At 41.7% G+C, this 18092-nt stretch overlaps 1 protein-coding gene across 17 annotated transcripts in view; it reads right to left on the bottom strand.

The window, feature by feature from the left end:
- The window catches only part of tcf7 (transcription factor 7), a 196527-nt gene that overhangs the window by 107222 nt on the left and 71213 nt on the right, over positions 1-18092 (bottom strand). For 2 of the 17 annotated variants that reach the window (XM_078550973.1, XM_078550966.1), the window contains exon 1: positions 6787-6950. The exons of the other annotated variants lie outside the window; for them this stretch is intronic. In XM_078550973.1, the coding sequence (XP_078407099.1) occupies positions 6787-6846 (60 nt within the window). In that variant the 5' untranslated portion in view covers positions 6847-6950. Of the gene's footprint in view, positions 1-6786; positions 6951-18092 lie in introns of those variants that run through there. 17 annotated transcript variants of the gene reach the window in all.

An 18092-nucleotide genomic window follows, 5' to 3' on the forward strand; every position in this document is an offset into this window, starting at 1 on the left:
GCCAAACAGAGCAAGAAATGCTTGAAGAACAAAATAAACTGGAAACAATAAGTGCAAATTAGCTGCACTGTAACTTGCTGAAATGCAGAGCTCCCTCTGTGATATTTGTGATTCAATTTATTTTCAGGAGAAGTGTAAATTGCCAACTGAGCATGGTTAATCTAACCTGGCCAACAATTGAGGTGATATTCTTCAAGGTACATCACTCATTGGTCTAAAAGGGTTAAGTTTTGGGACAGGTCGCATGCACTAGGCTTGTATTCCTTTGTGTAGAGAAGATTAAGTGGTGATCTAACTGAGGTGTTAAAGATGATTAATAGATTTGATAAGGAAGATATTTTCTCGGACAGAAGAGTCCAGGACAAGGGGATATAACCTTAAAATTAGAGCGAGACTGTTGAGGAGTGATATCAGAAAGCAATTCTTCAAAGGGCAATGTAAATCTGGAACCCAAAAAGCTGTAAAGGCCAAGTCAGTTGAAAATTTCAAACCTAAGATTGTTAAACTCAACAAGGGTATTAGGGTTATGGAAAGAAGGCAGGTAGATAAAGTTAAAACACAGATTAGCCTTGACCCAATTGAATGGCAGAACAGGCCTGAGGGGTTGAATGGCCTACTCTCGTCCCTATGCTCTACTAGATTAGGTGTAATAAAAGCAAAAGACGCCAAATGGAATCTAATGACAGCAATGGGGATCCTGCTCACCAGTTGGAGAACTGGTGGGAACCATGCATCACTTCTGTCTGAGAGGCGAGGCAATCAGGCACTTACCTGGATAGCGTTGGGCCTTGCACACAATCAAGCCCCTTGTAGGGCAAAAATCCAACCCCGAGAGCTGCTGGCCAATCAGAGACCAGCAGTGCTCTAGCACTGGCAGCGACACCTGAGCGGTGGCCACTGACAGTCCAATACTGGGGCCTATCTCATGGATTGCCACTGGATCCCGAGATAGAGGTGAGTGTGGGCAGGATAGTGGTAGCAGGGAGGGGGTCACCGGTGAGGGAGGGAGGGGGTTCAGAAAGAAGGGCGGGGAGTGGCTTTCAATGGGTCTTCCCTTCCTGATGCCAGGTCCCTCATTCACAGGCACCCTACGAGGCTGCAGGCAAACCTGACAGGGTTTGTTGGGCGATTTCCTCACTTGTTAATTCTCTGGCCTGCCGCTGGTTGAATACCAGTGGCAGCAGGATGAGGCCCTGAAGTGGCTAATTAAGGGCTTTAGTTAGCCTCAGGGACGACTGCCCTCCACCGTTCCCCACCCTGAAGCTTGACTAGGGGGAGGCAGGAAGTTAGCGGGACCCCCACACCGTAGCCTCATGCCTAACCAAACAGTGTCGCTCCTGCCTCTGCACTCGCCTCTGGGGTGGACATTAAATTCTGACCCTTTCCTGTTGATGTCTGCTTTAGTGTAAATTTTTAAGTAAACCATACTAATGTTGCAACAATCTGGTTATTACCATGGTAACTGAGAAACCACTAATAAATAAAAAACTTCCCTTTCCTTCTTGATGGCTGTACTGGCCCAAAGGTTTGAACTACCTCAGTGTGCAAACCATGTAAACAGAGCCAAACTTGATTTTATCGAAACCAGTGTCCATTAAACCAATGGAATACGTAGCATCCAACTGGACAAACAATATACAATATAATTCCACTTTGTAACAAACTGGATGAAGGTTTGCCTCCAATGTCAATCTAGATTCAATCTAGAGTCAGTGTAGTACACACTCCACTCCAGAGCAACTTTTCTACCTAGTGTCTGCCATGGCAGGGTGATAGTGGCGCTTTTAGACAGAATATACGTTGCAATACTCTGGAAAATGAGCCTTTTCAGTCAAAACCATATAGCAATTCATTGTCCTCACTTGACAGTGCATTTCCAAAAACACTGAATATCTTACAAGATCAATCAATACTTTCAGCACAAGAGGGACTGTTCATTCAAGGATGGTATAAAATCCAAACTGTCAAGGATGGTATAAAAAACAGTACAGGAGGAGGTCAATGGGTCAGTGTCTCTCAGTGATGGTACAGGAAGAAGTCAATGATTCAATGTCTCTCAGTGATTGTGCAGGAAGAGGTCAATAGGTCAGTGTCTCTCAGTGATGGTACAGGAAGGGGTCAATGATTCAATGTCTTTCAGTGATTGTACAGGAGGAGGTCAATGAGTTAGTGTCTCTCAGTGATGGTACAGGAGGAGTTCAAGGGGTCAGTGTCTCTTAGTGATTATACAGGAGGAGGTCAATGGGTCAGTGTCTCTCAGTGATGATACGGGAGGAGTTAAATGGGTCAGTGTCTCTCAATGATGGTACAGGAGGAGGTCAATGGGTCAGTGTTTCTTGGTGATGATACAGGAGGAGGTCAATGGGCCAGTTCTCTCAGTGATGGTACTGGAGGTGGTCACTGGGTCAGTGTCTGTCAATGATGGTAGCAGAAGAGTTTAATGGGTCAGTGTCTCTCTGTGCATAAGAGCATAAGAAATAGGAGCAGGAATAGGCCATTTGGCCCCTCAAGCCTGCCCCACCATTCAATAAGATCATGGCTGATCTGCCCCAGGCCTCAACTCCTTTATCGTGCCAGCTCCTCATAGCCCTCAACTCCCCGATATTTCAAAAATCTACCTACCTCCTCTTTAAATACTTTGTGATCTAGCCTCCACAAATATCTGAGGTAGAGAATTCCAGACATTCACTATCCTCTGAGATAAGAAACTCCTTCGCATCTCAGTTTTAAATGAGTATCCCCTTATTCTATAACTACGTTCCCTAGTTCGAGATTCCCCCATTAGTAGAAACATCTTCTCAACATCTACCCTGTCAATCCCCCTCAGAATCTTGTACGTTTCAATAAGATCACCTGTCATTTTTCTCAACTCTAATGAATAAAGGTCTAACCTATTTAGCCGTTCTTGTTAAGTTAACCCCTTCATCCCAGGAATCAGCCAAGTGAATCTCTTTTGAACTGCCTCCAATGCCAGTATATCCTTTCTTAAATACGGGGACCAAAACTGTACACAGTACTCCAGGTGTGGCCTCACCAACACCCCGAACAATTGTAACAACACTTCCCTATTTTTAAACTCCAATCCCCGAGCAATGCAGGCCAAAATTCCATTTGCCTTCTTAATTACTTGCTGCACCTGCATGTTAACTTTTTGTGTTTAATGCACAAGAACACCCAGATCCCTCTGTGCTGCACTTTTTTTGGAGTCCCTCTCCATTTAAATAATTGTCTGCCTATTGATTTTTCCTACCAAAGTGCATGACCTCACACTTTCCTATACTAAACTCCATCTGCCAAGTTCTTGCCCATTCACTCAACCTGTCTATATCCCCTTGCAGATTCCTTATGTCCTCATCACAACATGTCCTCTCACCTATTTTTGTATTGTCAGCAAATTTGGATACATTACACTCTGCCCCCTCCTCCAAGTCATTAATATGGATAGTAAATAAATTAGGCCCTAGGACTGATCCTTGTGGCACTCAAGTAGTTATGTCTTTCCAACCTGAAAAAGATCCATTAATCCCGACTATCTTCTGTGTGTTAACCAATCCTCAATCAATGCTAATACATTAGCCCCAATACTCTGAGCTCTTATCTTGTGCAATAACCTTTTATGTGGCACCTTATTCTGGAAATCCAAATACGCTACATCTAATGGTTCCCCTTTATCACCTCTGCTTGTTATATCCTCAAAGAACTCTAGCAAATTTGTCTGTTTGATTGTGTTAAGCTTTTCTAAATGTCCTGCTATTTCTTCCTTAATAATGGACTCTAGCATTTTCTCAATGACAGGTGTTAGGCTGACTGGTCTATAGTTTCCTGCTTTTTATCTCCCTTCCTTCTTGAACAGGGGTGTCAATTAGCAGTTTTCCAATCTGCTGGGACCCTCCCATAATCCAGTGAGTTCTGGAATATTTCAACCAAAGCCTCCACTATCTCTGCAACCACTTCCTTTAAACCCTTGGATGTAGGCCATCAGATCCTGGTGAATTGTCTGTCTTTAGTCCCATTAGTTTCTCAAATACTTTGTCCCTCGTGATAGAGACTGTTACAAGATATTTCTTCCCATTAGCTCCTTGCTTATCTGATATCTTTGGAATGTTTATAGTGTCCTCCACCATGAAGGCTGATTCAAAATATTGGTTTAAATTATCTGCCACCGCACTGATACTGTGATTGTACAGGAAGATGTCAAAGGGTCAGTATCTCTCAGTGATTGTACAGGAGGAGGTCAATGGGCTAGTGTCTTTCAGTGATGGTACAGGAGATGTTCAATGGGTCAGTGTCTTTCAATGATGGTACAGGAGATGTTCAATGGGTCAGTGTCTCACAGTGATAGCACAGGAGGAGGTCAATGGCTCAGTGTCACTCAGTGATGGTATTGGAGGAGGTCAATAGGTCAGTTTCTCTCAGTGATGGTACAGAGGGAGCTCAATGGATCAAGGGTGTTATGTAGCTCCTTAATTCTTTATGGTGCCAAGGATCAAGGGAGAGAAGTGTGGGGCAGTTGATGTAAATCATGAAGAAAAACAAGAACATTAATGGATCAGAAATGGAGAATTAAACACATTGGCACCACTGGCAAGGTTTGTTGCTATGTTTCTCAGCATCGCTAACACTGAATGATAAATCACAAGTGACTAACTCAGTTGCTGAATGCGATTTCACTGTTAGTATAATATTAGCACAACAATTGCAGATCACTCAAAAATTATTCTAAATCTTGACATTGTTTGAATTCCAATGAAATGCACAGGACACAGCTGATGGATAAACGCGATGGAGAATTGGGTTGCTTGTGGTAGCATTCAGTTCATAGCTTAAATTTGCTAAATCACAAAGCTTGAAGAAAGCTGTTCTGTACAATGAAAGTTAGAAACCTAAATTAATTCCTTCCAGTGGGCAGACCCTGATTCGGCGGAACCTCGCTGACTTCACCAGACACACACACTTGCACACTTCCGGAAGATGCCACTGCAAAGAAATAAGGAGCAGACTCACTGGCCACTTTCCGTGTCCATTCAGAGACACTTAGGCCAGCAGCAGTAACTCGACTGCGATCCTGGTTGAAATTCACTAATTTAGCATTGATCCAGAGATTGCACCTATGTAAATCAGTAGCACAATACAGATTGTCCACGTGTGCTCGTCTTTATTCAGAAGCTTATCAAAAGTGTATACATTGACATTTTTAAAAATGTGCTGTCAAGGTTAAATGTCTAATATTATCAAAAATCAAGAAAACAGTGCAGAGGAAATTATTAACAAAACTATGGTTCAAGTTATTATACTAAGTGTGAGCAGCCACTGATTGATAAAAGCTGCCTTGACTCTCCGAGCAGTTTTGATACAGTATGCGATAACTAGTGGGGTATAAAATCCAAGCATTCTTGTACCTCACAATTGTTACAATGTGTTGACATGCTCTTCTGTTCCAGAAGAAATTGAATTTTGTGCACTTATTATAAACTATTACTGAACATTCCCTATAGCCTCCAATAGTTATTGTATTTTTTTTAAATGGCTGGTTTGATTGGCGGTTTCAAGGTTAGATCATTTACTAATTCATGAGGAAAATTGCATGTGCTTGATGTTTTCTTTTCATTTTTATCATGTGGTAATGGGCTTAGCAGGACTACAATACCATAACTTTGCAGTCAATTTGATTGTGGTATCTCACAAAGCCCACCTTTAATATTTTGGTTGTGTTACAAATTGGACCCTTATCAAGTAGAGAGATAGAAACGTTGAAGTGATTTAAGTCATGCTAATTCTAAGTCATGCTAAACGTGGTGACGCGGTGTGTTATAAACCTCTACTGTGGGCCACATATGGCCCCACCCTCTCCACAACAACAGCTCACATTTATATAGCATCTTTAACATTGTAAAGCATCCCATTCACAGTAGCAGTATCAGACATAACTTGACACTGAATCACATGAAGAGATATTAGGGAAGGTGACCTAATGCTTGATCAAAAAGATAGGTTTGAAGTAATGTCCTAAAGTAGGAGACAGAGGCCGAGAAATTTTATGTGGGAATTCCAGAACCAATGGTGGGGGTAACAGCAATCAGGAATGCACAAGAGAGCAGGACTGGAAAAGCTGCCAAGGAAGATATGTCATGAGGGAAGACTCAAAAGACACATTGACTTGTTGTCCCAGGATCAGGGTTTAGATCCAGCCCAGAATGATAAGACGCCAGTCTGGTCTCCTGGATAGCTGCACAATCACGTGTGAAATAAAGTGGGGGCAATCTCAGCCCAGTACATAATGGGCATATGCACAAACTGGCAATCTTGCTAAGAAAAAAGCATAGGGTAGTTGGTATCAGAAACAGGAACGTTCGAGCTGATCCCATTGATAGCACTCTATTGGAACCGGGGTTACGGCTCATTTTTGATAAAGAGTGGAGAGAGTTTACATTCTTTGTCTAACCTTACCCTGGTAGCAATCGAAGCTCATCCTGGGTACCTGGAATACAAACGTGTTCCATTCTTCACAGTATCAATGCCCCCACCTTAAGGATATAAACATTTACCAACATTTTTGTTGGCTATGAACATACCAACAAAATTGTCCTAAAATTTACAGAGTTTTACCCTCAACAACAAGCATTTCACCCATGTATGGATTCCAAGTGATCTTTGCAAGATAAAATTAGATGTATCTCTGTTCAGCAATTCTACATAAATAATCTCAAATTTGGAATACTGTCACACTTTGCATGCACTACTCAAGAGCTGTGATTATTTCCCGTGACCAACCATTTGTCCACTTACCGCATCATTGAATATGACACTGTTGACAAAGCCAGTGGGATTTCGCAAGCCCACAAACATCACTTAAAGAGCAGCAACAAGGCGCCCGCAGGAGAATTCGCCACTGGCAGGCAGAACCAACTTTTTAATCACAAAAACAAAACAGCTAAAAAACACCTTGAACGAAGAGAGCTGCTTATATTCATAGACAGGAAGGCAGCAAGGAAGCAATGAATTAACCACCGTGTGCACTACATAAAATGCAATTAAAAGGCCACACCTTTGTGACACTCCACAAATAGCTTCTCTTAGAACACAACCACAAACTAGGTGCAAATCGGTAAGTGTGCAGCTGGAAATTAAACATTCATAAATTGAATTTCACTTCAATCTCGTTTTGACATACCCCCATGCTTCTGTAATAACTAGACTACTACAGTACTGATGTACTGTACTGACCAAGCTTACTGAACAAATGACAAGTAATGATAGCATCTTTTAAGTGCCATAGAATAATTACATCACTGGATTTAATTGAAGGTTGCATGTTTCTACTGAAAGTGTGTGAATCTGGTTGCAAACTAATGCCAGCACAGTTGTAAAATATTAGATGTAAAATATTAGACGTCACTATTCAAACTAATTTATCCATTCGTGGACACCTGAGACTAGAACCATCAGTTAAATAAGATGTGTTTGAACAGAATGTGAGTAATCTTGGGTTGGAGGATAAATGTTTTAACAGCACAGACTGAAATACTGGGCATGAGTTAGGAATTATATAGTGCAACATCATCCTTTCCATAAGGTAAAACATATGCACTCGATGCAAGTTAGATGCACTAATGCAGTATAAAAATATCTTGAATTGGCCAGAAGAGCATTACTTTATCAAATGGGTTCCACAGATCAGAATACTTCCAGGTTTAATTTCTGATTTGTGCTGAATTAACGGATGTCAATTCGAGTTGTAGGTGTACCACGATTGACCTGAGTGTTCCCAAGATATGGACATGGGGAATCTGCTCTGAAGTCCACAGTTTTGACTGTTACCTAGTGACTCCTGTAGACCAGGTCAGGTAAAGGACATCCCAGAAAGGAAAAAAAAACAGTTCGGACCAGTAATCTTATTTCCCAGTTTTTACTGGCATTCCATTTTAAGGCATACAAGACAGTTCGGACCAGTATTCTTACGTCCCAGTTTTTAGTGTTTTTTGCCTTCTGGAATGTTGGGCCAATTGGTAATGCCATAGCTCCCAGCATCCTCCTTAGATGAATATTCTGCTGATAATCAGACCAGGATTTCTTCTTCACAACCCAGCCCAATTTCAGATAGGATCATGGCAGACTTTGAAGAGGAACGTGAGCAGTGAGGCTTATTGCTACCTCACTGCCCAACATGTAGTTCTCCTTTGCTACCTCAACCACGAGGTCCCGAGAGTTCCCTTTCCCTGTCTACCAGATGTAAATAGCAGTAGGGGAATTGGCCCAGTTTTCCAAACGATTTATGTCCCTCACTTACCTATCTCTATGTGAAGGTGAGGCAGGCATGGTATGTGGCAGCAACAGATCTGAAATTGCCTTGTAGCTGCATTCAGCCTGCCCCTCCAGACTCAGCTGAGTTCTTCATTGGCACAGTTGGACCACTTTTTGAAGACTTCTGCCCCTTTAAGGTCCCTTGCCAGCATTATTAGTGCTGCTGTGGCGTCACTGTGGTGTTGTGTTAATTTGTTGGTGAGAACCTCTGCTTTGCATTAACAATGAGGCCTGAACCAAGGATCATGGGTCAGATTCAGATGGATGGACAGAAGCTTCACCTTGTCAAAAGTCTTCCCCGAAGAGGATAATCCCAGCCTCATTCGCTATACTAACACATAAAGAATAACCTCTTTGGTGAGGCATGGAAAGCTGCTTGTGCCTATGCAACTACAGCCCAAAATAAAAGTACCACTTTCAGATGGTGGCAGAGGAGTAAGATAGCCACAAAAGACACAAAAATTAAAATAAAAGCTGTAAGACCTAAGAGCTTGATTCCAAAGTTACCTCGTAATGTAGATTCTTAGAATGAAGTTGGGATGAAAAATTGACAGAAATCCAACAAACAAATAAAGGCAACAACAGATGTGATACAGAAGAAGATCATGAGGTCAAATTGGAGAACGTGTGTGTCATTTGGAAAAAATGACAGAAGCAGCAGAAGAGATAAACACGCAAAGTTGTTACACAGATGCACTTCAGTCAGTTCAAACAAGGACTCCAGTATCATCTTTAGCTTCCCTTAATTCAATTGGCTTTCCAAAGGTCAGTTTCAGATGCTCAAAGAACCCCAAGTTTGACTGTACCATTTTCTTGAAGCCTTGAAGCCCAGCACCTAATATGGGTACTTGTGATGCTGGCTTGATCACAGTGCCATTATTACTGGTCAAACAAATTCAAATTTCAACTACTCAGAAGATCTTCTGGATTAAAGGGAATAATATGGGTCAGGAGGACAAGCACAGCAGAATGTGAGGAGCGACAATACCATGCACATAACAGAACACTAAATATTTTGGCATTAATCATTCCATTGTGTTATGGAAACTAAGCATTAGGAAAAGATGCCCCTTTAGTTTCATAAAAAGCAAAAAATAGATACACATGATGATAAATAAGTAGAAAAACATATTTGCCTCAGTAAGACAATTGGTGAAAGTTCCTCAAAATACATGAAGTGAAAAATGGGATTTTACAGTTGTTCATGCTTTATGTTCACTACTTGTGGCTATATTGGGGTATAATTTCTCCTTTTATTTTAGTGAAAAAGTAGACTTGAGTGAGGGGAATGTTATTCTATATTGTCGCCACTTCTTCTGTAACTTTAACAAAGAGGAAATATTTTTTCTTCATATATAGACTTAGGCAGCCACTACTAATGTTCTCAATCTCACCTCAAATTACTGGGCCATATTAAGACTCTAATTATAGCGTCACTATCCTTAAGCAAAAGTATTTGAAAAAATATTTGGCTAGGGAATAAGAGCAATTGATCATTTTTACCAGAATGGCATGTTAAAATGGCTTGATGTATTTTGATGCAATTTATCTCATTGCATAATGCGTTTGCAAATAAAGTTTGCTAACCAAGAACCAAAACAAAATGCAGATACTGGTAATCTGAGAGAAACACATGGTGCAGTTGAGATTCAAATCACTGCAGTTGAAATTTCCCTAAACGTCTCCTGATTTCTCTCTTCCTCTAAGATGCTCCTTAAAACTTACCTGTTTGAACATGCTTTTGGTCATCAGTCCTGATCTCTCTTTCTGCAACTCGGTGTCAAAAATGGTTTTTATTGGTGTCATTTTTATTAAGTACCATGGGACATTTTGCTACTTCAAAGGTGCTATATTAATCCAAGTTGTTGTTGTTGCAGTTGCCTTTTTGAGAGAATCCACAGACATTATTCAATTCACATTGATTTTCCTTTTGCGTCATTTTCCATGTGGTATGAAGCAATTTCTGGCACAGTGCATTTTACACACTGTTCAGATACCCATGAACTTCAAAGCATTTGTGAAAAATCAAGGGAAAAGTAAATCAAATGAAAAATTTGAGAAGTGATTGATGCAACAAGGTAGATGGAGCGAGATTCACCTTCATGACTATAGTGGCCTGAAGGATGAAGCCCCAATTCAGAGGGGCAATTACATGGTTACCTCTCTGAGGTAGGGTGGCCATTCATCTAGTTTTATGCTGGACAGTCCATTTTTAGCTGGTCTGGCCACTGTCCAGTACCAAATAACTTTATGTACGATATTTTGTGTCTTAGTTCACTTATTTCAGTGAAGCACTGGCAGGGTTCTGTGCTCTCATTCTTTTCTCCATCTGCAGCAGCCTCAAACCAACTGCAACACAGAAAACAGAGGTTGGTTTTCATGTTTTTCCCATCCCGCTCCCCCTCACCATACCTCTCTTACTTGCAATTGGACTTTTTCCATTGCAAACTTTGATGGAACTCCATATGTGATGATGTTTCCTCTGTACGTGATGATGTCAACCCTGTAAATGATGACATCATCCCCATATGTGATGATGTCATCTCCAAGTGTTGTGGTATCTGGTATTAATGGCCTCCGGCAGTGGCCACCATACTCTGGGGTTGGAGCACTCACCTCCCTCCATCTCTTAGCTGGTGTTTATACAGTGGCTCTGGGAGAAGGGACAGTGCATAGCACAGGGAGACATTAGGATAAACAAATAGATACGTCTTCTGTCTCCCATATGGCCAGAATGACTTTCAGCCATTGATTAGAGACAGTGGTAAATGGCTCTTAGCAATGTGCTTGAGAGCAGGATGTGTTGCAAAATATTAGGCATGGGTTTACATCAGGATTCTCTATTAGTACCACTGGAGGGATAGGGCCAGATTCAAGCAATACTTTGACATTCCTCCTTCTCACTTACTCAAAAGCAACATTGTCTAAGAGTTGGAAGCAGGGAATGGATCAAAAGGAATGGAAAAGAAAGACAGTATATTTTTTTTCTTTTGACCATTTAATGTCAAACTTTTTTAATCATTAATATGTGATTCTTGAGGAGTTTCATTCCCTTCATGGCGGTAGAGTTCTGTCAAGTTCCGACACAGTGCTGCAATATTTTTTTCTAGAAACTTCAGGAAAAGGACCTTTTCTTATGACAAAAAGGTTTTTTTTTACCATGATCATTATCTTTTTAATACAAATTTCATTCATTGTCTGTAAGGGTTTTTTTAAATACACAAAGGGGAGATCAGTTTGTCAAAGATAAGTGCAAGAGGCCTCATTTTATTGGCGCCACTTTAAAACACTTGAGTATAGTTGCCTGACTGAAGTATTCGAGCTGATTGACAGCAGCCTCATGAAGAAGAGTAGATTGTCAACAGACATTAATAGGAAGGCAAAGTGCAGGAATAGTAGTTTTTGTTAAAGGTGCTCCACTCTCTTAGAAAAGAATTTGACCCTTTTAACCTGCACCAATGGTCTTAATAGGGCATGAATTTGACTGCAAAGCTGAAGATCCTTGAGTAGAGTCTTGCTCCTTGCTCAGCTGCTCCAGTGTTGCCAATTACAGGGAGTGCTCGGAAGAACTCTATTGCAAAAAACAGGCCAGCCTGAAGATATTCTGGAGTTACCCTAGCCTACGAATACACACCAGAGGCTGGAAATGTAAAGTTTAATTTCCTTCTATAAAAATGAGGGAGTACTCCAACACTTTTCTTGCTCATTAAGTACATTTGAGTCATGCAATGATACATTTTGGTGTGATTTGCCTCATCGTCTTGTGTGTAAATGAATAAAAACCTTGACAGAGCTGTGTGTACCTTATTGTTATATAGGTGGTAACGTAAAGCTTGGAGTATGTTACAAAATGATCTGTACACTTCACATGAGATACTACACAGGGCTGAGGGTGTCACAGAGAGAATAATGAACAGGGTGGAGTGTGGTACAAAAGCTAGAAGACATTCTGAGGCAAGAATTTGGTTAGGTTGGAAAATAGATATCGGAATCATGATACATGATTAATCCGTGCCTGTTCATAGTGATACAGGCAGCATGCAAAGCTCATGCTGCCTGATAATTTAAATGATAGTGGCATGCAGCCTAGCACTAAACATTCAACTGTTACTAGATGCCTCAGCAGGGGGTCCAAGTTTGTGAGAGGCTAGCACCACCAAAGCTAGCTTGCAACTTTTAAAGGGGAGGTGCATTCTGGCTGCAGCAGTTGCTGGAAGTGGCTCGGTGAGAGTGTCTGATCTAAATGAAGAGTAAATATGGTCTAACAAGGCAGAGAGCGTGCTCTTAGATGCAGCACTGGAGGCTTTGGTGCAGGGGGGTGGACAGGAGGAAGGAAGTCCTCTTTAATAGGGGACCAGGCAGATACTGCTGGAGCAACTTTCCATCAGCCATGCTGCAGCCACTGGGGCAGCTCTGCATAAGAACACTAGGACAAGCAAAGGCAAACACTAAGTGAACACACAAGGAAGCTTAGTTGACTTTTGTATGGAATATTGGTTGGTTTGGAATGGCTGTTTTGGAGTGGCTTTTATTTCAACATTGTGGTTAAGCGGACACTGTGATGGATAGTGACAGAAGTAAGGTAAGGACTGTTTAGATTAGGGAATTGGGGAATTAGGAGTTCTTCATGACATCCTGGGTGGAAAGGGGGTGTGTTGGTTTCCCCCTCCTCCTCCTCCACAGCTGCTCGCTATATACCTGGAGGCAAAGGCTGTGCCCTCATCATAGAGAGGCTGTTCAAGATACAGTAGACTACAACAAATCACGACACACTCTGGAGAGTCCTGCAGGACTCGAGCACTTGATGATGTTCTGTATGGCAGCATGGTTCTCATTATATGTATGTTGGCCATGTGTGGTTGGGCTAGGCACTCGAGTCATGGGCCAGGCAGTTGGCAAATAATCCTAGTTACCCTGCAGCCACCCTTTTGTTTGACCCGATGGTTCAAAATACTGCTGGAACAATTAGGGTCATTCTTTTGGGGCAGAATGAAGGCATGATGATTCCTGTCAAGATACTGGGCATTCACCTGATGTGCTAAGCATGTTGCACACCGACCGGACATTCAGGGAGTGGAACCCAACACGGTCCCAGTAAATCTCAGCAAAGCCCAAAAAGCCACTTGTGCGCAGCTGGTGACATCTTGCACCATAGGAGAGGCCACTATCCTGACAAAGCCATGTGCACATTCTGCTTGCATCTCTCTGGTCGGCAGGAATGTTATGTACTCCCCTTATACACCAGTAGGTGGTAAATGGGAGGATGTTATAGAGACTGGCTGCTCCAGCCTGGGAGGATCCCAATGAGAAAAAATTCATAAGCTTCAGAGTCAATGGTGCCTGCCTTGCGGCTGCAGGTCTGCCTGTAAGCAATGGCAGATTTGAGGGAGGAGCTCCTTTGTAAAACAAAGGTATTAGACACTTGATGAAGTTGAGGTAAGAGAAAAGCTCCCTGAATTTCCAAGGTGGATAAGGACTACTGCGGTGAGCCCCTCTCCTCTTCTTCCTCCTCCCTGCGAGCAGCTTGCCCTCCCCTGTGTCACTTCTGCTCAATCTCTTTGTCATAATGCAGGCCAGGGTGGGTAATAACTATAGCACCTGTGACTGCCCTAAAAATATTCAAAGACCCTGCTTCCACTGCCTTTTGAGAAAGAGAGTTCCAAAGACTCACGACCCTCTGAGAGAAAAACATTCTCCTCAACTCTGTCTTAAATGAGTGACCACTTATTTTTAAATGGTGGCCCCTAGTTCTAGATTCTCCCACAAGAGAAACATCCTCTCCACATCCAACCTGTCAAGAACCCTCAGGATCTTAAAGGTTTTGATCATGTCACCTCTTACTCTTCTAAACTGCAGTGGGTACAAGCCTAGCCTGTCCAGCTTTTCCTCATAGGGCAACCCACCAATTCCTGGTATTAGCCTAGTAAGCCTTCTCTGAACTGCTTCTAACACATTTACATCTTTCCTTAAATAAGGAGACCAATAGGTACATAGTACTCCAGATGTGGTCTCCCTAGTGCCCTGTACAACTGAAGCATAACCTCCGTACTTTTATATTTAATTCTCCTTGCAATAAACCATAACATTCTATTAGCTTTCCTAATTATTGCTGTATTTGCATACCAACCTTTTGTAATTGATGCACTAGGATACTCAGATCCCATTGAATCTCAGAGCTCTGCAATCTCTCACCATTTAGATAGTATGCTTTTTTATTCTTCCTGCCAAAATGGACAATTTCACGTTTGCCCATATTATGCTCCATTTTCTAAACCTTTACCCACCCACTAAACCTATCTATGTCACACTGTAGCCTCCTTACGTCCTCCTTACAACTTACTTCCCTACCTCTCTTTGTGCCATCAGCAAATTTAGCAGCCACACCATCTGTCCCTTCATCCAAGTCATTTATATAAATTATAAAAAGTTGAGGCCCCAGCACTGATCCCTGTGGCATACCCCACTTGTTACACCCCGTCAACCAGGAAAAGACCCATTATGGCTACCCTCTGTTTCCTGTTAGCTAGCCAATCTCTTCTCCATTCCAATATGTTACCCCCTACACCATGAGCTTTTATTTTCCGCAATAACCTTTGATGTGGCACTTTATCAAATGCTGCATATGTTCAGCTGTCCGACGTTAGGAGAGCGCATTAGCTGGAGCAGTAAGATTGAAAATGGCACCACTGGTGTCAAATCAGCTTTACACACTGCCTGATGTCACTGTCCACCAACTCTACATACTTCTGGCACATGCCTGCACCAATGACCTCATCAAAATGGTGCCAGCATGAGCCAGAAGTGCATCTGCATGGCATGGATGCCACTTTGCAACCAAAGCAGCACCCATAGTGTCAGAAATACAGACACTATGGAGCCAAATTTTGCAAGTGAAGTGCTAAAGACAACGTCATAAACCAGGGAAGCAAAGACCATGTGCTTTGGTGACATCATCACAATCTACTTAAACATTCTCCATTTTCTTGTATATAAATTTGCATGGCTTGAACTGTAGTGATATGAGGCTTTATTTCAATACATATTATGGGGGAACCAAAGACACTGGACATATAATGTTACACAAAGAATAATGTCTAAAGAGGAATGATTGTACGGCAGTATTCCAATCAATGGAGTTTAAATGATATAATGAATCACAAGAGCGAAATTCAAGTGATTTCTGTTATCTGAATGCCTGGGCCAGATTACAGCCATTAAATCTCTTTTGAATATCTGTTATTAGTTAAAAAAAATATACATACTATAACATTTATGGATCGTTTTGTTAAGTTGAATGCACATTTTGGTGTGTTTGTTGTGCAGATGAAAAAGAGATTGACACATTTGCCACCAGTCCAATAATTGTAAAAAGTAAGCCTGAAAATAAGCCAGAGCTGTACAGGTGCTGTGAGGTCCTGAGGCCTAAAGGCCATAGCAACAACCAATTTAAAGTATTACAGAAATTTCTTTTAACTCCTAAGATTAAAAAAAATTTGAGAGGGGAAGATGAAAGAAGACAGAAATCCTCAGAGAGTGAAACTGATCTCTTTCAGAGGCCCTGGGGCATTAAGTTGATATATTCTTAGCCAACAAAAAGACATTTAAGTTTTTGAACACTATGATATTCCATCCAGAGAGTTTTGTCTATATGCAAGACCAAATTCTCTGTCACATTTCCAACTGTTGAAATGAGACAGAAAAACACCAATTCCTATGAATTAGTTTTCCACATAATAATCTTATTATTCTGCTCAGACTCACAGCCCTACTATCTAATATATAATGGGACATTTTTTCTCTTGATTAATTGGTATTTTTTAATACCTCTGTCTGAAAGTTATTACATCAGTGGCTCCGCCACTGTCAGCACAGTCACCTGCTGGGATGGGCTGACAGACCATGGCTCAGAGCAGACTGCTCCTTGAAAGATGCAGCCACAGAGTCGCCAGAGTTCCCATATTGAACAGCTGAAGGCAACATAAGGCTGCGCTTCCTCTGTCTCTGGAATCTCCAACAACTGCATTGCTGACAAAGGCACATTCTCCTAAACTGCTCAATCTGTAACTGAACACCATCGAGAGGAAGCAGATTTGGATTCAGGCCAAATAATGCCTTCCTCTCTCTCTCTCTCTTTCCACAAGAGTCTTTGATTGTGCACAGAGTACTTTTTCTATGCTATTTCTTTAGTTAACCTGCGTTTTGAGAAGAATTACCAGCAAACCCCATATAGGAGTCTCTTTTAATATTCATTGGCCTTTGACACAGAGCCTTTGATGGCTGTGTAGATCAGTCAGACAGGAGATTCAGTGGTTCAGCTTCTTGAATGCCAGAATCAGGGAAGAAGGATTTCGGTTTGAACCCTGGGAGGGTTCATTTAGCTTTTTCTCCATAGGTGGGTAAAATGTCTCTAGATGTGGCAAAAAACTAGAGTGGCCTTTCCCACACTGACAATAAAATGGGGATCAGCACCTCACAAAGTTAGCATTTTATGTCAAATGTAAGCCAACCTTATTGGACATTCTCTCTCTCTTTCTCTCTAGCCATCCTTATCTCCTCTGAGTGACCCTAATTGTCCAGGCTTTATGATTGATCCAGATTAATCTGTGATTGTGAATAGTCAGGGTACAAAGTGACTTGCTTCTGTGTGACATGAGTATATTCACTGGTGTTTTTCAAAGCCATGGCTGGCTGTTAGAAAATATCACTGAAAAATTAAGTTCTTTCTTATTTCTACCAGCAGAGTGCCCAGGTCTAGAACATAAGAAATAGAAGCAGGAGTAGACCATATGTCCCACTGAGTCTGCGCTGTCACTCAATCATGGCTGATCTTCTGCTTCAACTCCACTACTTTTCTGCCCACTTCCCAAACAGCTTGATTCCCTGAGAGATTACAAATCTGTTGATCTCAGTCTTGAATATACTTAACAATGGAACATCTACAACTTTCTGGGGTAGAGAATTCCTAAGATTCACAACCCTTTGAGTGAAGAAATTTCTCCTCACCCCCCGTCCTAACTGATTGGTCCCTTATCCTGAGGCTCTGCCCCTATGTTCTAGATTCCCAGCTACAACCTCTCAGTATCTACCCTGTCGAGCCCCTTCAGAATCTTGCATGTTTCAATGAGATCGCCAGGGCAAATTACTGTTCCTGATCTTAGATCCTACATTTAATGATACATTTTCAAATCCAGATATAATTTCTAATTTTTTTACATTGTACGTGAAGTGTTTGTAACACATTCCAGTATGTTATATTCCAAAATATATGTACAAAAAAGAATGGATACTGGTTTTCAAGGTTACAGTCATTGACTGTACTGATCTAATCTTTGGGTTGCGGCACCATTTGACCTGCAATTTGAGTTCATGGCTCTCATGCTGCCTGGTGATGTGATGCTGTGTGCATAGTTTGGTGAAACCATCAAAACAGCAAAGCTCTCTTTTGTAATCCAAGTTGTTATTTCTTCTCCACTAAGTCCCAATCATCCGTCAGCTGATCTACATCGGCTGCCCATCTCTCAAAGCATTACATTGAAAATCTTCTTATGCATTATGTACTGATGCCCCTGGTGTGGGACATGTGGGAGTTTCTCATTTTGTGCCCCATTCCAGAAACTTGTGCACATTATCTGGGCTGGCACATCAGTGTAGTGCTGAGGGTGTGTAGTACTGTTGGGAGCGCTGTCTTTCCAGTCAGAAGCTAAACCAAGGACACATCTACCCTCTCAGATGCATGTAAGATCCCATTGCACTATTTGTTAAGAGAAGGGGAGATTTTCCTGATGTATTAA

The sequence above is a fragment of the Cetorhinus maximus genome, chromosome 10 (genome assembly GCF_964194155.1).
Source record: "Cetorhinus maximus chromosome 10, sCetMax3.hap1.1, whole genome shotgun sequence".
NCBI classification, from domain to species: Eukaryota; Metazoa; Chordata; class Chondrichthyes; order Lamniformes; family Cetorhinidae; genus Cetorhinus; species Cetorhinus maximus.